The following is an 18,637-nucleotide window of genomic DNA, read 5'->3' as shown; positions in this document are numbered from 1 at the left end:
TCCACTGAATGAACTTCTATTGAAAGTCTGAAATAAATCTAGGAAAGTGTGAGCACTTGAACACATGGTGTGGGATGGTTCCACCACAAAGGACCAGAACAACTAAGCTGCACTCGGTTCTTGTCTGGCAGAGATCTTATGGCATAAGAAATTCCAAGCTAATTAGATTAGATGGGTACACACTATCGTTCCGTATGGTCAAGAACATGTCCTGTGTTTGTGGGGGGGGGGGGGGGGTGGCTATTTCCCCACACCTATTCACTTTGGTTGCAGAAAACGTGTTTGGAGGCCTTCGAATGAGGTTGCCTCCTACACCCCCATGAGTCGCATGGGGAATAGGGGATGGAGGGCTGTTTCGCATTGCTGATCAAGCTCACAGAGTTAACCAGATCCTCTAGGACTTCTTAGAATTTTTTGGGCTCAAGATCAACCACCGCTAAAATCTTTCTAAACTGATTTCCAACAAGTAGGAATTCCCCTTTCTTTATTTGCAACAATATAGCAATAACACAAAATATTCAACTTATATTTTATTCATTTATCTACTTGCATGCTTTTGGAATTAATAGTAGCTTCTCCTTCCTGCGCACGGTTAGCCCAAAGACCACTGTCATATCAATGTCTTTCGTCTCAACCCCTGGAGGCAATTCCCATTCAAAATGGTACATGAGGTTTGCCAACATAAGCTCAAAATTGGCAATCGCGAAGTTTATGCCAGGGCACATCCTTCGTCCTGACCCAAATGGCAAGAACTGGAAATCATTACCCTTGAAATTGACATCCACATCACTATCTTCATATATAAATCTTTCAGGTATGAACTCTTCTGCATCCCCCCAAGAGCTGGAGTCCCTACCAATGGCCCATACATTGACTAAGACATGTGTGCCAGCAGCAACCATATACCCATCAATGTTGCAGTCAGCCATGGCAAGGTGTGGAGCAAGGATAGGCGCAACAGGATACACCCGGAGTGACTCCTTCATGACTGCTCTTAAGTACGCCATCTTGTTTATGTCGGTTTCGGTTATACTTTCTTGTCCCCGGGGTACGATACTCCTCACTTCATCTTGTAGCTTCCCCAATAGGCATGGCTTCCTCATCAACTCGGCCAAGGTGAATTCGAGAGTGTTATATAACGTGTCCGTTGAACCGAAAAATACATCCTGTGGATATTAATTAATTAGGTCACTATAAGATATACATAAATCAACATATATAATTTGGTAGGTATCATTTGTACTTACTGTTAGGAGAGCTTTCATTCGCTCTCTTGTGAGACCATACTCATGCTGAACAGACAACAAAATATCTATGAAATCCCCATCCTTGTTATCAACTGTTGATTTTTCCATGCTCACACGTTCGTCGATCAACTTATCCAGCAAATAGGCCCATCTACGCCTCACTCTCTCAGCCTTTGCACAAACCACCCTCTTAAGCACTCCAACTCTTGCCAATGTTGGGAAGTACTCCTCCAAGTTGAAACCTCCTAATATTCGTGAGGTATCGTCTATGAGGTCTCGAAGTAGCTTGCTCTGTCCTTCTTTCCGGAAGGACTCTCCCAACACGATCCGACATGCCATATCATACGTGAATGACTTCAGAAGCCTACTCATGTCCACTACAGCACCTCCTGCAGCGGCCTCGTTAATCTTGGTCATCACCATGTTCACCTATGATGACATGCATCTTAAAGTATGAGACTAGCTAACATTTATGACATTATTAGCGGAGGGCACATGGCAGTCAATTTTTTTAATTTCATTTGTGATGTAGTGTAGTACAAATTGTTATAACAATAAGGATAAGTTTGTGATAACAAAATTACCAACGAGTTTCAACAGTAGAAAACAATTTAATAAATTGGGAGATATGTGATGGTAAATTACTGATTAACAAAAAATATCTCACTACCATTTTTATAGAAATGTAGAATCTCCTAATTAGTGGATGTTGTCTATCCATGGGTTTATTGAGAAGACCATCTTGTAGGCCCTAACCTCTTTTCTAGATTGTCGCCACTGTTGAGTAGGATGAGGTTCTCCTTGATGGGTTTGTAAAGCCATGCCCTTTTTTCTCCCTATTTCACAAAGAACCACCTTTGTTGTCAGTACAGTGGCCCTTTTGTCACCCAACATTGCCTATTCCTAGAACCTCCTTGTAGTGTACCACTTCACCAGCTCTTGTGCTTTGCCCCTAAACTATGGTAGTTTTGGTGAGAACACGCTCCCCTACCCTATGTTACAAAAAAAATGACTATTCAACCCCTCGTGCGGTCTCTCCCAATGGCCCTCGTAATCTCATCAACTGATTTAAAAGATTGATAGCTTTTGTGTTGTACACTACAATTTTGGAGGGATTTTCCGGTATTGTAACACGGAAGTCTCCTCCACCCCTCCGTAAGAACAAGTGGTAGTACAAGAATAATGACTTGTTGTCTATCAACTACACCTTTCAAACTGATCTTAAGCCTCAACTCACCCTCCGTGGAGGAACCTCACGGGGGAAATTAACCTTGGGTTTTTGGGGTCTTGGAGATGTATTGCATGAAAACTAGACTGTCTATTCACAAGTTAACTTGTGTTATTACATCCAGGAATTGGAGATGGTTAACTAGAAAACTGGACTGTCTATTCACAAGTTAACTTGTATTAGAACATGACACTCATGGTAAGCAATCCAAACTCGATGAGAAAAGGTTAACTTGTATTATTGCATCTCAAAACCTAGCAGTATCTCAATTATAAAATACATAAGACATGGTCTCATGTCTCCTCTGAGGAAATTCTCAATGAAAGAAAAAACACCTATATAAGTGATACATCCGTGCGCTACCGGCTTAAGTACCCCCTCAACCCCTCACCATCACTTCTTTTTCAAAAAGGCAAAAGAAACATATCCGCCACCTCGTGCCAATTCTCCACTGGCCCTCCACACATCGTGCTGTCAACAATTATTCAGAAGAAATGTGTTGTACACTATGGACGGCTAGCAACCTATGGACGGCTAGCAATAAAACTAGACTTTCTACTTACAAGTTGTGTGAAATCTTTTTGAACATTGCATTCCCAAGCATTTCGACGAACATGCTACACTCATACTCTAGATTTGTCCTAAGTCGAACATTTTTAAGTTTAACAAAGTCTATAAAAATATATGAACATCTACAGCGCTAAACAAGATTGATCATCAAACGTATTTCCATACTATATGTTGCAGATATTAGCACATTTCCCTTTAGATGAGGTCAGATATTAGCACATTTCCCTTTAGATGAGTTTGACTTAGAACAAAATCAGCACAAATAATTTGGAAGAGAGAGAGGGGGAGGGGGGGTATAAAAAGAAACTTGCAGTAACATTCACAATTATAGTTTCAGGTGTGCAGACAGAGATATTCATATTTCGACCAAGCACCACGTGAAAACTGCGAGATCATTAAAATTACCTCCTCCGTGACGGCGTTGCGGGAAGATTGCACCTTTTTTACACTCAACATGTGAGTGGTGACGAGCTTCCTTGCCTGGCGCCAGTGCTCGTCATATGGTGCAAAGGCGATGTCAGACGAGCCATACATGAGGATTTCCGAGACCATGGAGCGGGGCCGCGAGGCGAAGACATGGTCGTGCGTGCGCAGAACCGCCTTTGCGGCACGCGGGGATGACACAACGAGTGTCGGCACGGCTCCAAGATGGAGGAACATGACGTCAGGACCATGCTTCTTGGCGAGGCTGCGGAGGGAGACGTGCGGGAGGGAGCCGAGGAGGTGCAGGTGCCCAATGATGGGCAGTCCCGGTGGAGAAGGCTGGTGGCGGCTTTCGTGCTGCTGCCTTCTTCCTGTCTTACAAGTCACAGTGAACCAATAATTCGCAAACAAGAGGAAGAGCGGGAAGAGGAACAGAAACCATAGCAGCGGAAGCATCTCTAGCATGACGAATTAATGTCTAGCCCAGCACTGTGTGGAGCTCTGCCGGCGAAATTGTTATTCCCAACCAGCTTAGTTTAACATCACAAGCTCGATCAGTTGCTTATAAGCTAGCCAGGCAGAGTAAAACGACAGAATTGTGCACTCAACTAGGAGCAGTTAGTTAGGGGAAACGTAGCTTTCATTAACAGACAAGGCAGTCTTTGACTCTTGGTTAGGTGCTTTATAAACTTTTTGCTCCCCATCAGAACAAATGTGAAAAATACCAACATCATGGGCAAGACAACTGCAACCCGTTATTTGGACTCCATACACTAGTAGAAAAACAACTTTATGTGAGACACATTCGTCCCAGTTTGAGTTTGGCACGATACTAATGGTACCATTAGTCCCGGTTTGAACGGCTATGCATTAGTCCCGGTCCGTGTTGACCCTTTAGTACCGGTTCGTGGCACGAACCGGTATAAAGGGGTGGTGGCAGGCTGGCGTCAGGCCGGGGCCCCACGAGCCCCTCTAGTCCCGGTTTGTGACACAAACCGGGACTATAGGGTCCTATAGTCCCGGTTTGTGTCACAAACCGGGACTAAAAGGGTCTAGCCTATAGTCCCGGTTGGAGACACAACCCCCCCCCCCTCCCCCTCCCCGGTATCGCCTTTTCAATTTTGAAAAAAAAACCGAAAGAAAATGATAAAAACTTCAAAAATTAAAATCTTTCGAGATGTAGTTATGTTACTACATCTAGTAATTAGGGAAATTTAAAAACATAAATTTCGATATTTTTTGCAAAAAAAGTGTTATGAAAAAGTAAAACGACAATATCTTTTGCATACGATGTCGGAAAAAACCGTATAACATATTAAAATGTTCAGCATGAAAATGCGCATCCGATTTTGATGGCCATAGGCCGTTTTGCAAATCTTTAGAATCCTCAAATTCTAAAAGGAAAAATAGTTATGCTCAAATTCTAGTTTTTTTGAATTTTGGTCAAACTATGGTCAAACTACTTATTCAAGAAATATTAGTGTTACTAAATAATAATTCAAGAATATTAGTGTTAATAAATAATTATTTTAGTTTTTGGAATTTTTGTCAAATCTGGTCAAACTGTGGTCAAACTGTGGTCAAACTACTTATTCAAGAAATTTTAGAGTTACTAAATATTTTTTTAGAATAATAGTTTCAAACTCAAATGGTGAAACATGTGACTTTATGCTCAAGCTAAACTCCTGAGGGTTAATAGGATTGACAACTTACTATTTTTAGGAAAACAACAAGTGCAGACTTGGAAACAAGGGAGAATAGAACTCAGAAGTTAAGCGTGCTCCAGCTGGAGTAGTGAGAGTATGGGTGACCGGCCGGGAAGTTAGACGATTTGGAATAAGTGGTCCACACTAGAGCAGTTATGAGGGGTGATTAGGGACTAAATTATCAAATAATTTAGAAAATTAAAAATCAGAAGAAAAAAATTCATTTTTAAAAAAAATTCAAAAAAAAAAACCTTTAGTCTCCCAGACCACGGCGCGGGCTCGTGCCACGTGGTGGGCCTTTGGCCCCGGTTCGTGTTGAACCGGGACTAAAAGAGGGGTGCCTTTAGTCTCCACAGTTTAGTGCCGGTTCTATAACCGGCACTAAAGGTCCTTACGAATAGGGACTAAAAGTCGTTTTTCTACTAGTGATAGATCTTCTTTCTTCAGGCAATAACGAATGCACAGGTTGTTATTCATGGTCTGTTCCGGCAGGCAAAACATGGAGTTGTAATCACCAGCGATTCCATCGCAAATACGCCGCTCCGTTGGCAGTTATAAATGAATTACGTACGTTTGTTTTCGGAAGCGTCGAACCCTTTGTCTCAGATCATGTCATATGTTTATACTCTGATCAAAACCATAGGGAAATTAAATGGAGAGGTTTACAAGTCGTGAAGATCTGCCGGGTACAACTAAATCCATCTCTAACTGATCCTTTATAATTTAGATGATCAAACCATCTCCTAGCCTTTAGAGAAGTATATTTGCTCCTTAAAAAGGGTTATGTTTTTAGGCATCGTATTAAACTTCACTACTCAATTATTGTATTAAATAATATTTTGGTCACATACTTCACTAGTTCTTTGCTAAGAGAACTAATAGAAAGAAAACCACAAGAAAAATTACACACGTCAATAGAAACACCAATTCCTTCACTGCTCCTACTAGTCTGGTCAATGTTTTTACGGCTGGCCATCTGAGGCTGGTAAGCGGCGTCGGGATGGCGGAGGACCTGGGACAACGCCGGCATCGAAGAGATGGAGCCCTGCATCACTAAATTAATTTGATTGAATCATTAGGATAAAAAACGCATAGATGACTAAACCCATATCAAAGAATTACTAATCTGTCCTTCAGTAAAAATCCGGAGTCGGCCCACAAAAATATTTTGCGAGAAAACTTTTGATCTATTCATTTTCAATCATGATAGTACAACGAACACCAGAAATAATAAAAATTACATAGAACACCTTGCGACGACTACAAGCACTGAAGCGAGCCAAAGGCGCGCCGCCCTTGTCGCCCCTTCCTTGCCGGAACCGGGCAAAACTTGTTACAACAGACAATTGGGAAATCGTCGTGCTAAGGCTCCGTAGGACCAGCGCACCAGAACAGCAACCGCCGCCGATGAAAAGTAGAGTAGATCGAAAGGATCCAACCTGAACACACACGAAAGTAAACGAATGACGACCATATTCGAGTAGGTCCAATAAAGACAAATCCACTGGACACACATCTTCACATGGCCATTGACGATGCCAGACGCACCATCGGAAAGTGGCTAGATAGGGACAATCGTATTCCATTTTCAGGGAGCCGCCACCGTCTTACCTTCCTGAGAAGGACACAAACACTAACAAAATTTAATGAAACATCTAAAAACGGTGCCCTCTGGCCCGCAAGCGCCGGAAGCCACCGCGCCCCCAAGGCCCTAAGGCCACCTGAGATGACGTGGATCGGCGGCAGTACCAGCGGCAGGCGGAGGAACCCTAAGTATTTTTGGGAGAGGTGCCAGGAGGCGGCGGTGGCTGCGTGGGGTCGCTATGCGCTTTATGTGTGGGTGGACGTTGGTGGAGTCGGCCCATATTGACCCTTTGATCAACTAAATACTACCCATCATATTAGATAGTATCATGTACCATAAAAATTCTCAATTTTAAATCTACTAATTATAATCACGATACACCTTGTGTATAATCCTCGGATAATTAGCTACTGTTTTGAATGTCTGAAGTGATCGTCGTACGTAACTTTTCGAAATAGACTTTCTCTATGCTCTATAAATAAAGCACCATCCCATGCCCAGCGTTATCCAAGTGCACCGAGAGGATAAATCTACTAGGGTAACAACATAAACATGTCCAAAAGCACAAAAGCGCAGAAACAAGAGATATAAGACACCTCGGTGGTGATGTGTTAACTGCTAGGAGACGCTGAAAATGAATAGATTAGAATTTTCTTGCAAGAACAAAAAACTGCCAGGAGACGCTGAGAACTGACGGCCGACCATCTAGTACCCAGCCGGGGCATGTCCGGCTGACTACAGAGCGGCCATCACTGCTCTATAAAGACCAATAATAACTTAAAAAAACAGAGGCGTCGGTCGGACGCAATTTCACAGTCGCCGGCGTGGAAAGAATGGGAGTTAGAAGTGTGCGCGCGGGGGGGGGGGGGGGGGGGGGGGCAGGAAGTAGGTGTGTGTTTTGTGGTTCAGAATGCATGATTCGAGCAGTAGGAAGTTGCCACGCACTTCCTCGATATGCATCTGGGTTCTCCATCGCCATTGAGGAAACAGTGGTATGCAACCACGGCGTTCTCTCGCTGCATGTATCACACCATCGATAGAAGCATCAATGAAAAATTGTGTCTCTCCTGCTTTCTTTGAGAGAAATGCATCTTCCGTTATGCTAAGCGATGGAAAAAGGGACAAATTAAGGCAGGCACTGATCGGGACTCACGGCCAACCATTAGCATGTCCGCTTGCTAGCTAGCTGTGCTGTGCTCCACACAAGACGACACGAGACGAGACTGCCGCTGGACAATGAAGAGACGCGTCAAGGCGACCAGGATCGCACGTGCATGGCGTGCAATCGTGCGAGTTGAATAGTCGTCGAGACGAAAGGAGCGGGTTAATTGCGTATCATGTGCTAGCTGTGGCTAACGAGCAAGGACGATCCATCCATAGTAGTAAGAGGCTAGCCCCTACAACGGGACGTTCGTAGGTTGTTTACCACGGATGCATGTGAGCTTAGCATGACCATTTGTTTATCGGGTTTTGCTAAATACATTATAAGGCAACTGTTAAATTTTTATGTTGCTTCAGTCAATTTTGGCCACCGAGGTGTTTAATCTTCAGGGAGCCACCACCGTCTCGCCTTTCTGAGCGGTACAAAAACCCTAACAAAACTCAAAGAAACATAAAAACACGGAGCCCTTCCGTCGGCAAGGGCCGGGATCCACCGCGTCTTCAGCGGGCATCCATGGCCCTAAGGCCACCGGAGACGAGGCGGACCGACGGCAACGATGGCAGGAGACAGAGGAACCCTGATCTTTCTTGAGGAGGAGGACATGAAACTTTTAGCTATTTTTTAACACATGGCAAAACAAGTTTGACCAGTAACTCTTAATACCCTACACATTTGGCAAAGTCATACTCCCTCTTTTCCTAAATATAAGTCATTTTAGAGATTTCAATACATACTAAATATTGAGCAAAATGAGTGAATCTACACTCTAAAATGAGTCTATATACGTCTGTATGTAGTTCTTATTGAAATCTCTAAAAGGTCTTATATTAAGAAACGGAGGGAGTCAACCGAAAATGTTGTATTGTTTTTGCACACATAGCAGCCCAGCTTCCTCTGTAGCCTGTTGTGCCCTTTCCTTCCCCCTTAGATCCAAAATTCACTCCACGCCTACCTCCCTGCTCGCTTGGTTGTGGTTGCCTTCCGTCACTCTGCATCAGCAGGTTCCTCCTCCGGCCCCTTGGCTGCCGGATGTGGCTGCTGGCCCTCGTGGACGGGTTGGCGACCGAAAAATTTGGGCTGCCAGGGCGTCCACTCATGGCCAGTTCTGGCTTCCCCGACTTGCCTGTTGCAAGCTATACGGTGGGGTTTGCTTCTCTCCATAGGGGTGCAGTGGCTTCAGATGGTAGTGCTGGTGATCAAGATCTGATCGGCCGGATGGTGGTGCCTGCATCCAAAACTATGCTACAGTGACCTCCTACGGCTCCATAACGGCGGTGGTCACCGCAAGGTCTTTGGAGAGGGTTCATCTCTCAGATCCGGTGGTTGATTTCAGCTGTGAGACACAAACTATGGTCAAAGGCTTGACACAAAGGGATGGTGTTTCAGCCGCGGTGGTCGCACATCGCATGTAGCTACTGGGATCGCGGATAAATGGTGGCAACAATACACAAGTGACTTTGATGATGGTGCAATGTGCACTCGGTCTCGAGCTCCGGGGTGAAAACGTAGGTCTGACCCGTGTTGGTTATACCTAGCAATGTCGACATTTTTTTTGCGTCGTTACCTTCTTGAAGGCATTGCTCGGATATGGTCCGACTGATTCTTCGGAGTGAAAACCTAGTTTCTGGCCTTGATGGTTGCATCCGGTGACGGCAACTGCGTCAACGTCGCTCCCTTCTTGATAAGTACTCATGCTCTTTTCAGACAAATGCTTTGAGAGAAGAGAATTTATAGTCACTTTAGCAAAAAAAAACAGTAAAGATTTATTTTTTCTTTTCGTTGATATTAGAGCTCCATCACTCACTGCCAATATTGGTGTTTAGCTATCATTCTTTCTGTAGATCATAAACATGCAGATATGAATATTAATTTGCCACAACAGTTAAAGTAATATATAGATTAATATTCATGTAAGCCATATGAAATTACTTATGTCCTGTATTTAGTAAAAAAATATGATCGCATATTTCACATTTTCCAGTATTTATATTTATACCAAGTATTGTGAACATTGCAATTTTCTCATCTTAAATATGTATAAATACACTATGCCAAAAGTTCTTCAATTTATCTCCCATCATGTTTATAGAAGACCACACAAGCAACACGTGGGGTATCATCTAGTGTAAGAAAGTTCTCAATGCTTTGTATGGCATTTTTCTCGGAGAAAAAGCTTCTAGAAGACCACAAAAAATTGGCTCAAAAGAAATAGTAGTAAAATTTCGGTATGCGTCCCACGATTTTCATTGTGGTATCTGTTCCATTGATAATTGGGTTTCTCTTTAACTGCTTCCCCAAAGCAGCTGAAAATATATCAACACAGTAAGGGTAAGGAAATTTCACAAACAACCAACTATTGGTGCTGATTTTGCAAAGAACACCTACTCTACGGTTTTGTTGTAATCCATTGTAGTTAGGTCTAATCCAGAATTTACGGACGTTGACATGATCCTCGTTAATTTGGTCCCACTTGTAAGTGAAGGTGTGGCAAAAAAAACGCCATGCCAGCCGACCAACTAAATCTGTCAATATCTCCACAACATTTGGTCCAGTTGAGCTGAACTTTTCCAAGGTCAGTATTGAGTACATGTACGGTCTACTGATTTTATTTGCCTTTTTCTTAAAACATTAGATTTGGAAAAAAATTTGAATAAGCAAAATGAATTTTCCATGTTGATGCGGCTGGTTTTCTTTGCCAAATGTGCACTTACAAGCGGGACCCACCCACCAAAAATTATAGCAACGTACCTAAACGCTGGATTAGACCTAGCTGCAATGGATTATAATAACCACCGTAAGGTTGAGATTTGAACGACATGCAAGCAACAGCTTGGTGAGTGTGTCTGCAACTTCATCTACGGAAGACATCAACCACTCCCATGGCCATTTTGTCTCTAACAAATTGGAAATCAGCCTCAAATGTGTTTTGTACTGGCATAGAACAGATGGTTGACCGTGGGATACATCATGCACATGCAATCACACCATAACCCGGGGACGCTAACCCACAATTCCTTCTGCAAGGACAGCAACCAGGTCATCTTGGTAGTATTGATTGCCAAAAGCCTTGTACTCTGCTTCTGTGGATGATCGTGAGACACCGTGAGCTAATTTCTCACACTCCATAAGATGAGGTTGAGTCCTCAGAGTGGACTACGCAGGCTAGGGTCAGGAGGCGTAGATAGCATTAACTCAATTCATCTGTGAAGTACTCCCTCAATTTTTATATACAAGGTCACAAACTCAAATTATAGGTATGAATGTAAAATTTAATACATGTTTTGCATCCCAATTTTTTTCTCGTTTATTGGGATCATTAATACTCCGCATGCATGGAAGAGAACTGAATGGAGAAAGTAGCTGAGTGTCATTATGACTGCATGCATACAATTATTAAACAAGTTGCTAGTACGAGGAAACATCATTAATTTTTGTCTCGATTAATGTTGATGGCCTTGTATAGATGCGAAATGTATATTTCATAGTGGTCTTGTATAAGTAAATGAAGGGAGTATCTAAATACCAGGAAAATAATTCAGTGAACCACCCAAAGGTAGTCTAAGGACGCACGTCCATTGGCTGATCTAGAATCTTAGCTATGGGATGGCACATTTTACCTATACTTTTTTTTCGAAAAAAAATTCAATCTATTCATCAACTATGGTGGGAGTGTAAAGAACACCAGAAGAAAAAAAATTACATCCAGGTCCTTAAACCACCTAGCGACGACTACAATCACTCGAGCGAGCATTTAATCCCGATATAATGGTTCAAAATTTGGTCTAAACATCATTTTAATTCCAAAAAATAGTTCCAACCTAGCATTAACTTTGAATAACTAGTGTTAATGATCACTATCACCGACACGGACACGGACACTGACCGGTGTGTTCTCCATGGCTAGGTAATCACATGATAATGTGTCAAAATCTGAGACAGAGACGCACGGCCAACCTCAGCCCGTCTTCTAGCTTGCTGCGATTATCATCGTCAGTCCGTGACGGACACTGCCACTGGCCGGTCCGTGTTGTCCTCCATGGCTACGAACGCATGATGACGTGCTGCAGGCAGACTCCTTGTGTAAGGGCGTTTGATTTTTTGTCGAGAGCACGTACGTACGTACTTAGGTGGCCCGCTAGTGTTCGTCGACGACAACGTCTCCGGCTCCACGCTATGCAGAGACGGACAACGACGATTGACACTGGTCCAAGCGCATGTACGGAAGGACAGCGTGTGTGGGACGTGTGAAAGCAACGACATTGGCACAGTCTGGACGTTGAACTGTCATCGAGGACACGTACAAGGTTCTCACAGTGGAAAAACCTGAGACTGGGAGTCTGGGACGCATGGCCAACTTTAGCCCGTCTTCTAGCATGCTGCGATTATCACAGTAACGGACAGATGTGCATGTCTCCGTACGCATCATCTTGTGTACCAGCAGAGAGGAGAAGAGTCAAGGCAACGACACCCGCACGATCACATGTGGGGTTGAATCGAAAATGATACACTTACGGATGCATCTCACGGAAAGAGATCTACGGGAGTACGTGTTAGCCCCTAATTCATCCCAAAAGTAGCAAGTTAATTGGGTGGATTGTGTTCGTGGGAGAGAACTCGTTCGGCTCCACGCGCTGCGCAGAGACGGACAACGACGATGAGAACAATAATCGTATGCCTAGATTCGCTGGTCCAAGCGCATACACGGAAAGACAACGAATTGTGAAAACGAGCATGATGTGCGGTGTCGCTTGCGTGAGTGGATGAGAGCGTCTCGGGCTCCACACTCTGAAAACACAGAGAAGCTAACCCACATGAACGCTACCTGTTTTGAACGGTCCAACTAGATAGTACCATGTTATTTGTCACGAATGCATGTCCGAAACTTTTTACATGTTTGCCAATTTTGGATTCACCTTTTGCAATTCTAAGGCATCAAATAGCTCATATCAAGTCTAAATTAAGTTCCAAATATCTAAATTATGCAACACTTGAACCATCACCTTCATTTCCAAAGGCGGATGCTACCGACAAATCTGCTCAATGCCGCAACCGGTGCTATGCGGAGTCTGCATGACAGTGTTCTTTTTTTGGAGAAGCGGCGTCTCTCCGAGAATGATATGGCATACCCGGTTTTCGTGGCCAAGGTGCCAGAGGGCAAGGGCTTTGTGGATAGCGCCATCGGGGGTACGATCGTCCTGCGGTTTGATGACATCTTCGCTATGTTTAACCTTCATCCGCTGCACTACACCTTCGTTTTGCTATTTTCGCTGAGTATGGAGATGCGGATCATTAGAGACAAAACCCCGGACATCGTGATAGTCGACCCCTTCTACATGCGTGCCAAGATCTTGGGCAGCGCTGGGGACCAGCAAGTCACGAGTTCATACCTCGAAGGCGTCATTCTGGCAAACCCAGATAAGGATAACTTCCTCGTGCCTTACTTTTCCGAGTAAGTCATCCTTCACCGCCCCGTAACATATGATTTCTTAGATTTCAATCGTTCTTTTTTTTTCTATCATTTCGTGTTTTGTGCAGTGACACACATTGCACACTCATCCTCTTAAGCCCGAAATATTCCATGGCCACGTATTTCGACTCGGACCGTCAGTCGAAGAAAGACTACACAAATATCAAGAAAGTTCTTGATGATGTTCTCCCCGGCTATGCCAGATCTGGAGGCACCTTCAGCAGGCCTGTAATTGCTTTAAGCTTCCGACCCTGTAGGTTCGGTAACTCATAGACATGGACGATGTCGTTCATTCAATGACTGACAGCGGGACTGTGGATGTCCTTATCGAGCCCTATGAGCACACGAATGATATTCGAGTGAATCTATGGTTATCCGGTGATGTTCCCTTTTGCTTCGTGATACATCACAAAACCTGGGATGCATCGGTATCCTCCAAAGTCATCACTATGCTCACTATACCGTAATCCTCGTTACTGGTTTTGTTCTTCTTTCTCATTATTGTGTTCCGGCATCTCCGTGACATAGCCCCCTGCGTCTGGCCAGACGATGATGAATGATGTTACATCGAGAGGGGCCTAAGAATATCTCTCCATCATCAGAGGAGCAAATCCCACTCTCGACCTATCCGGCCACTTGTCAAACTTTTTGATGAACCTGCAAGTTGTCGTTATGATCACCGTGTTACAGGTGACGCTTGAGCAACCCCAAGGTTCACCGTACGGTAAGAAGTGACCATGATACTCCGATGGTCTAAGGCAGAAAATCGCATGTTAACACTATATTATTACAATTGAATGTAGACGATATTATCTCAATTCATAACAAACAAGTTTGGGTCGATTCAGTATGATCGTTCATCCAATGTCATAATCTCAATGTTGTTTGGGACTATCGTTACACTTAACGATATCCTAAGATCTGAAAAACGTGATCATCAACAACACTTGAGCTATCTTAGAGGCGGGACTAGGAACCTTTATTTTTTCGTTTATCATTCCACACGTGCATATGAGTTTTCCACTGAATTGCACTGGCCGGTCCGTGTTGTCCTCCATGGCTACGAACGCATGATGACGTGCTGCAGGCAGACACCGTGTGTAAGGGCGTTTGATTTTTTGTCGAGAGCACGCACGTACTTAGGTGGCCCGCTAGTGTTCGTGGACGACAACGTCTCCGGCTCCACGCTATGCAGAGACGGACAACAACGTGTTCAATGACTATCACGGTCACAGACACTGGCCGGTCCATGTTGTGCTCCATGGCTCCGGACGCATGATGACGTGCTAGTGTTTGTGGAAGAGAACGTCTCCGGCTCCACGCTGTGCAGAGACGGACGCACGACGATCGACACTGGTCCAATTGCATATACGGAAAGACAACGAGGCGTGAAAATGCCGGCACACAGCGTGTGTGGGGCGAGTGAAAGCAATGACACTGGCACAATCTGGACGTTGAATTGTCGTCATGTAGTACGTCCCAAAAGTAGCAAGTTAATTGGGTGGCTAGTGTTCGCGGAAGAGAACTCGTTCGGCTCCACGCGCTGCGCAGAGACGGACAACGACGACGGGCACAATAATCGTACGCCTAGATTCGCTGGTCCAAGCGCATATACGGAAAGACAACGAAGCGTGAAAACGAGCATCATGTGTGGTGTTGCTTGCGTGTGTGGATGAGAGCGTCTCAGGCTCCACACTCTGAAAACACAGAGAGGCTACCTGTTTTGAACGGTCCAACTAGATACTAGTACCATGTTATTTGTCACGAATGCATGTCCGAAACTTTTTACATGTTTGCCAATTTTGGATTCTCCTTTTGCAATTTCTAAGGCATCAAATAGCTCGTATCAAGTCTAAATTAAATTCCAGAAATCTAAATTATGCAACACTTCAATCATCACCTTGATTTCCAAAGGCCCTGCTCTCCTAACCCCTAATGATTTGAGCCAAATCTCTTTTTCAACAGTGTTTCGAAGATCATTACAAAATATGTAGCTTATAGACTTCAGAAAGTTAATTCCTCTGCTAGTGCCAATTCTAATCAGTATGCTTTTCTCGTGGAGAGGCCTATTCCATATTGTTTTCCCTTTTATTTTAAATATATTTTCCCATGTCATAAACCTAACAGAGTGGCTTTAGTTGTAAAGCTGGATTTTTAGAAGCCTTTTCATAAAATTGAACACGATGCCATTTCTCAAATCCTAAATCCTAGTTCTTCTTTTCTCAACGGAGTTAAATGAAAGAAATTTTTATATAAAAGAGTTGTGAGATATAGGGACCCCCTCTCCTCTTTGCTCTTGTTGTTGATCTCCTGCAATGTATAAACTAGTCTAGATTAGTACTATCGAGTCGCCCAATTACACACGATAGTGATAAACAAATGCGCCAGCATCACACACAGTTGGAGAATAAAACCGGGTGCCCCAGGTCGAACCATGTGCGATGTAGAATTCATCGCACACGCCTGGTTAATTCCAACTGTGCCAAATGACAGCCACACGGTTCCAACAAATGAATCATGTGCAATGCATCATGAATGAGCTTTTTGTGTGTGAGATATGCACACTATTCATATAAGTTAACTGTTTGGGTGTAATTGGCTTCATTGCACACAATTCTTATGTGTGGAATGTGTGTGACATCATGCACATGATTACTAAGGCATGCATTTCTACTATCTAAGTAGTATCGCACATGGGGCAAAAGAGTGTTTGACAAAAAACTACCACAATTGGAGTCGTCGTCCCACAGAACTACCACTTTTTAAAAAGTGGTCGAAAACTACCAAAAGTTCTTAATTTTATGACTAAAAACTACCACTTTTAGGCAATAGACAGTTTAAACGATTTAAACATGTTGACCGTTCAGTTGACCGTTATTACAGGTGGGACCCACACGTCATTCTTCTTCCTCCTCTCTCTATCTTTCTTTGGCATTTTCACAAACAGCTTCTGTGCATGGGAGGGAACGAGGTCAAACTCTGGTGACGCGCCCGCCGGGAGACGCCCCTGCTGCGATGTGGTCGCCAGCTCCTTGCTGCCCGGCGAGGCGTCCTCCGCGTCGGCGTCGTCCTGGTTGCCGCCGAAGGCCGGCTCTCCCTCCCCCGGAATCAGGACCACCGTCGCGGCGAGCCCTTGCTGCCGGAAGCTAGTCTGTCGGGGCTGGCAGCGAGCAGGTTGAGCAGCTCATCGCCGACCAGATCCGCTGCCTCGCGTCCGCCGCCTCGCCGGAGTTCCCTTCGGTCGCCCCTCATCTCCGCCTCCCGTCGCTGGTGCCTAGCGCCGTCGCCCGCTCGTCTTGGTGCGCGAGACGGCCCATGCCCCTGCGCCTGGAGAGCTACCGCGTGTGGGCACTGGGCGGCGGCGGCAAGTCTTCTAAGTCGCGTCCTTGGCAGCCGGTTCGGGCGCGTCCGCTACAGGCAGGTGGCGCGCCTGCTTCTTCGGGCCTTGGGCGCGTCCGTGACAGAGGCGGGAGCCGGCGTCGGACCCCGGGAGTCCGCCGGCGGCGAGATGGGGGGACGGGTCCGGCGGCGAGATGGGGCACGGGTCCGGCGGCGTCGATCTGCAGCGCGGGTGGGGGTGGGAGGTGGGAGGTGACGGCTGCGGGTGGGCCAGTCTCCCCTGGCATTGACTTTTCAGCCACATTAGCCCTGACGGGTGGGACGGTTTTGTCAGTTTTCTGTTTAAATCGTCTAAAACGATCATCAAATGAAACTGGTAGTTTTTAGGGACAAATTAAGAAATTTTCGGTAGTTCCCGGTCAAAATTTTCAAAGTGGTAGTTCGGTGGGACAAAAACCCCTAAAGTGGTATTTTTTGTCAAACACTCTGGGGCAAAAACTGAACCGTGTGTGTACGCGTCGCCTCCTCGTCATCGCTCATATCTTGTCAGAGTTTTCGCACAGGTATGGTGGTCTCCTTTCCTCTCCACCACACACATCTCGCCGATGACAATGCGTCGGCTCCACGCTTCGCAGATCCAGATTAGCGACTCCGTTCATGCAAGCCACTCATCCCCTAGCTCACCGCCGCCACATATACCTCTTCATCTGCCCTTCTCTGAGTGATGTCTAGTCTAGAGAACCCGTGAAGTAGGCGATGGAACTATTATGCAGCCTCCCACTAGCCAGTGGGGTGGCCTCCTTCCACTAGGGTGAACAACCGACACTACGGTCGTGGCACAATCTACCACTCATCCTATGCTCGAGCCGACGCATGTTCGCTGCTACGGCACAAGTTCCTTCCCGCCCGCACCAACTATTGGGCAGAGCGGGCAGTGGCCACCATGGCAGGAACCCGCCGTAACATGTTTTGAGCTGGACACACTGAGCAACATAGCCACATCCGCCCATGAGATCTGCTTCTACCTGTACATGCACGCCAAGGAGGACCACTGACTGATGCACAATCCGGCAAGGAAGACGATGCTACCCTTGCCAACGAGGTGCCAGATTGATTGAAGGGTGGGCGGGCTAAGCCGTGGCTGCCAAAGTGACATAGGTTGCGCAGCGGCTGCAGGAGCTGCAGCCAGCGAGGCAACCACTGCAGACATCCTTGTGTCTACGTCCTCTACCTCCACCTGAGTTGATGACCATGAAGATGATGACGGTGCGCTTGTTTGTATGCACGTATACCTATATGCTTGTCCATTATCTAAGGGCTCTTCAGTTTAACGGTTTTCGATAAGTTCGTGATGTTTAAGTTCCAATTTTGTCAGTTCATATGTATAAGACGTTTTTGTAAATTGAATGAATGAACTACGACTTTTGAGCATGAACAAAATCAATGTTCAATGTCATCTTGATGGTTTATTTGCTTTTGACTAACTACAATGAGGGAAAACCCCACTGTCGATTAATTAAAAAAATAGAGGCAAAAAGAAAACAGTAGAAGTTACATGGAGAAAACAAGATAAAGGAGAACAGCTACCTACCAAGGTAAGCTGAGATAGCTATCTCAATAACATAGGTCCATGCATGTCCTTCATTCTATTATCTTCCCATTTCTGATCAACTAAATTTTCGAAGCTGCAAGGAACAATACATCAGTAAAGAAGGGTCTATTGAACTCTTCGAAATATTATGAGCATTTGCAACTTGTGTGAAAATAACAAAGATGTTCTCATTTGTACATAGCCCACGATTGGTCATATCAATTTAAGAAAGTTTACTAGGGTAACTCAGTTACCTACACATGTGATTCATTTTTGTATAATTTAATTATTTAATAAGATTGTTTCTAATAAGTTTTAA

General features: G+C 44.8%; 1 protein-coding gene across 1 annotated transcript; it reads right to left on the bottom strand.

Moving 5' to 3' along the window:
* Nucleotides 1-508: 508 nt before the first annotated feature.
* On the bottom strand, nucleotides 509-4,270 carry LOC109773761 (indole-2-monooxygenase). Its single transcript, XM_020332476.3, has 3 exons — nucleotides 3,451-4,270; nucleotides 1,248-1,676; nucleotides 509-1,166 (listed from the first exon to the last, which is right to left on the bottom strand). Exons 1-3 carry the CDS (start codon nucleotides 3,931-3,933, stop codon nucleotides 543-545), a joined length of 1,536 nt encoding a protein of 511 aa, XP_020188065.1. The 5' UTR covers nucleotides 3,934-4,270; the 3' UTR covers nucleotides 509-542.
* Nucleotides 4,271-18,637: the final 14,367 nt, after the last annotated feature.

The sequence above is a fragment of the Aegilops tauschii genome, chromosome 2 (genome assembly GCF_002575655.3).
Source record: "Aegilops tauschii subsp. strangulata cultivar AL8/78 chromosome 2, Aet v6.0, whole genome shotgun sequence".
In the NCBI taxonomy this organism is placed as follows: Eukaryota; Viridiplantae; Streptophyta; class Magnoliopsida; order Poales; family Poaceae; genus Aegilops; species Aegilops tauschii.
Note: the sequence above shows the minus strand (reverse complement) of the source record. Positions and strands in the feature narration are given on the sequence as shown.

Bases quoted from the DNA above. Each gene is read 5' to 3' on its own strand.
- LOC109773761 (XM_020332476.3), bottom strand. From the start codon at position 3,933: ATGCTAGAGATGCTTCCGCTGCTATGGTTTCTGTTCCTCTTCCCGCTC. The intron at 1,677-3,450 runs GTAATTTTAATG...ATGTCATCATAG, and splicing joins GCAACGCCGTCACGGAGGAG to GTGAACATGGTGATGACCAA. The intron at 1,167-1,247 runs GTAAGTACAAAT...TAATATCCACAG, and splicing joins GAATGAAAGCTCTCCTAACA to GATGTATTTTTCGGTTCAAC.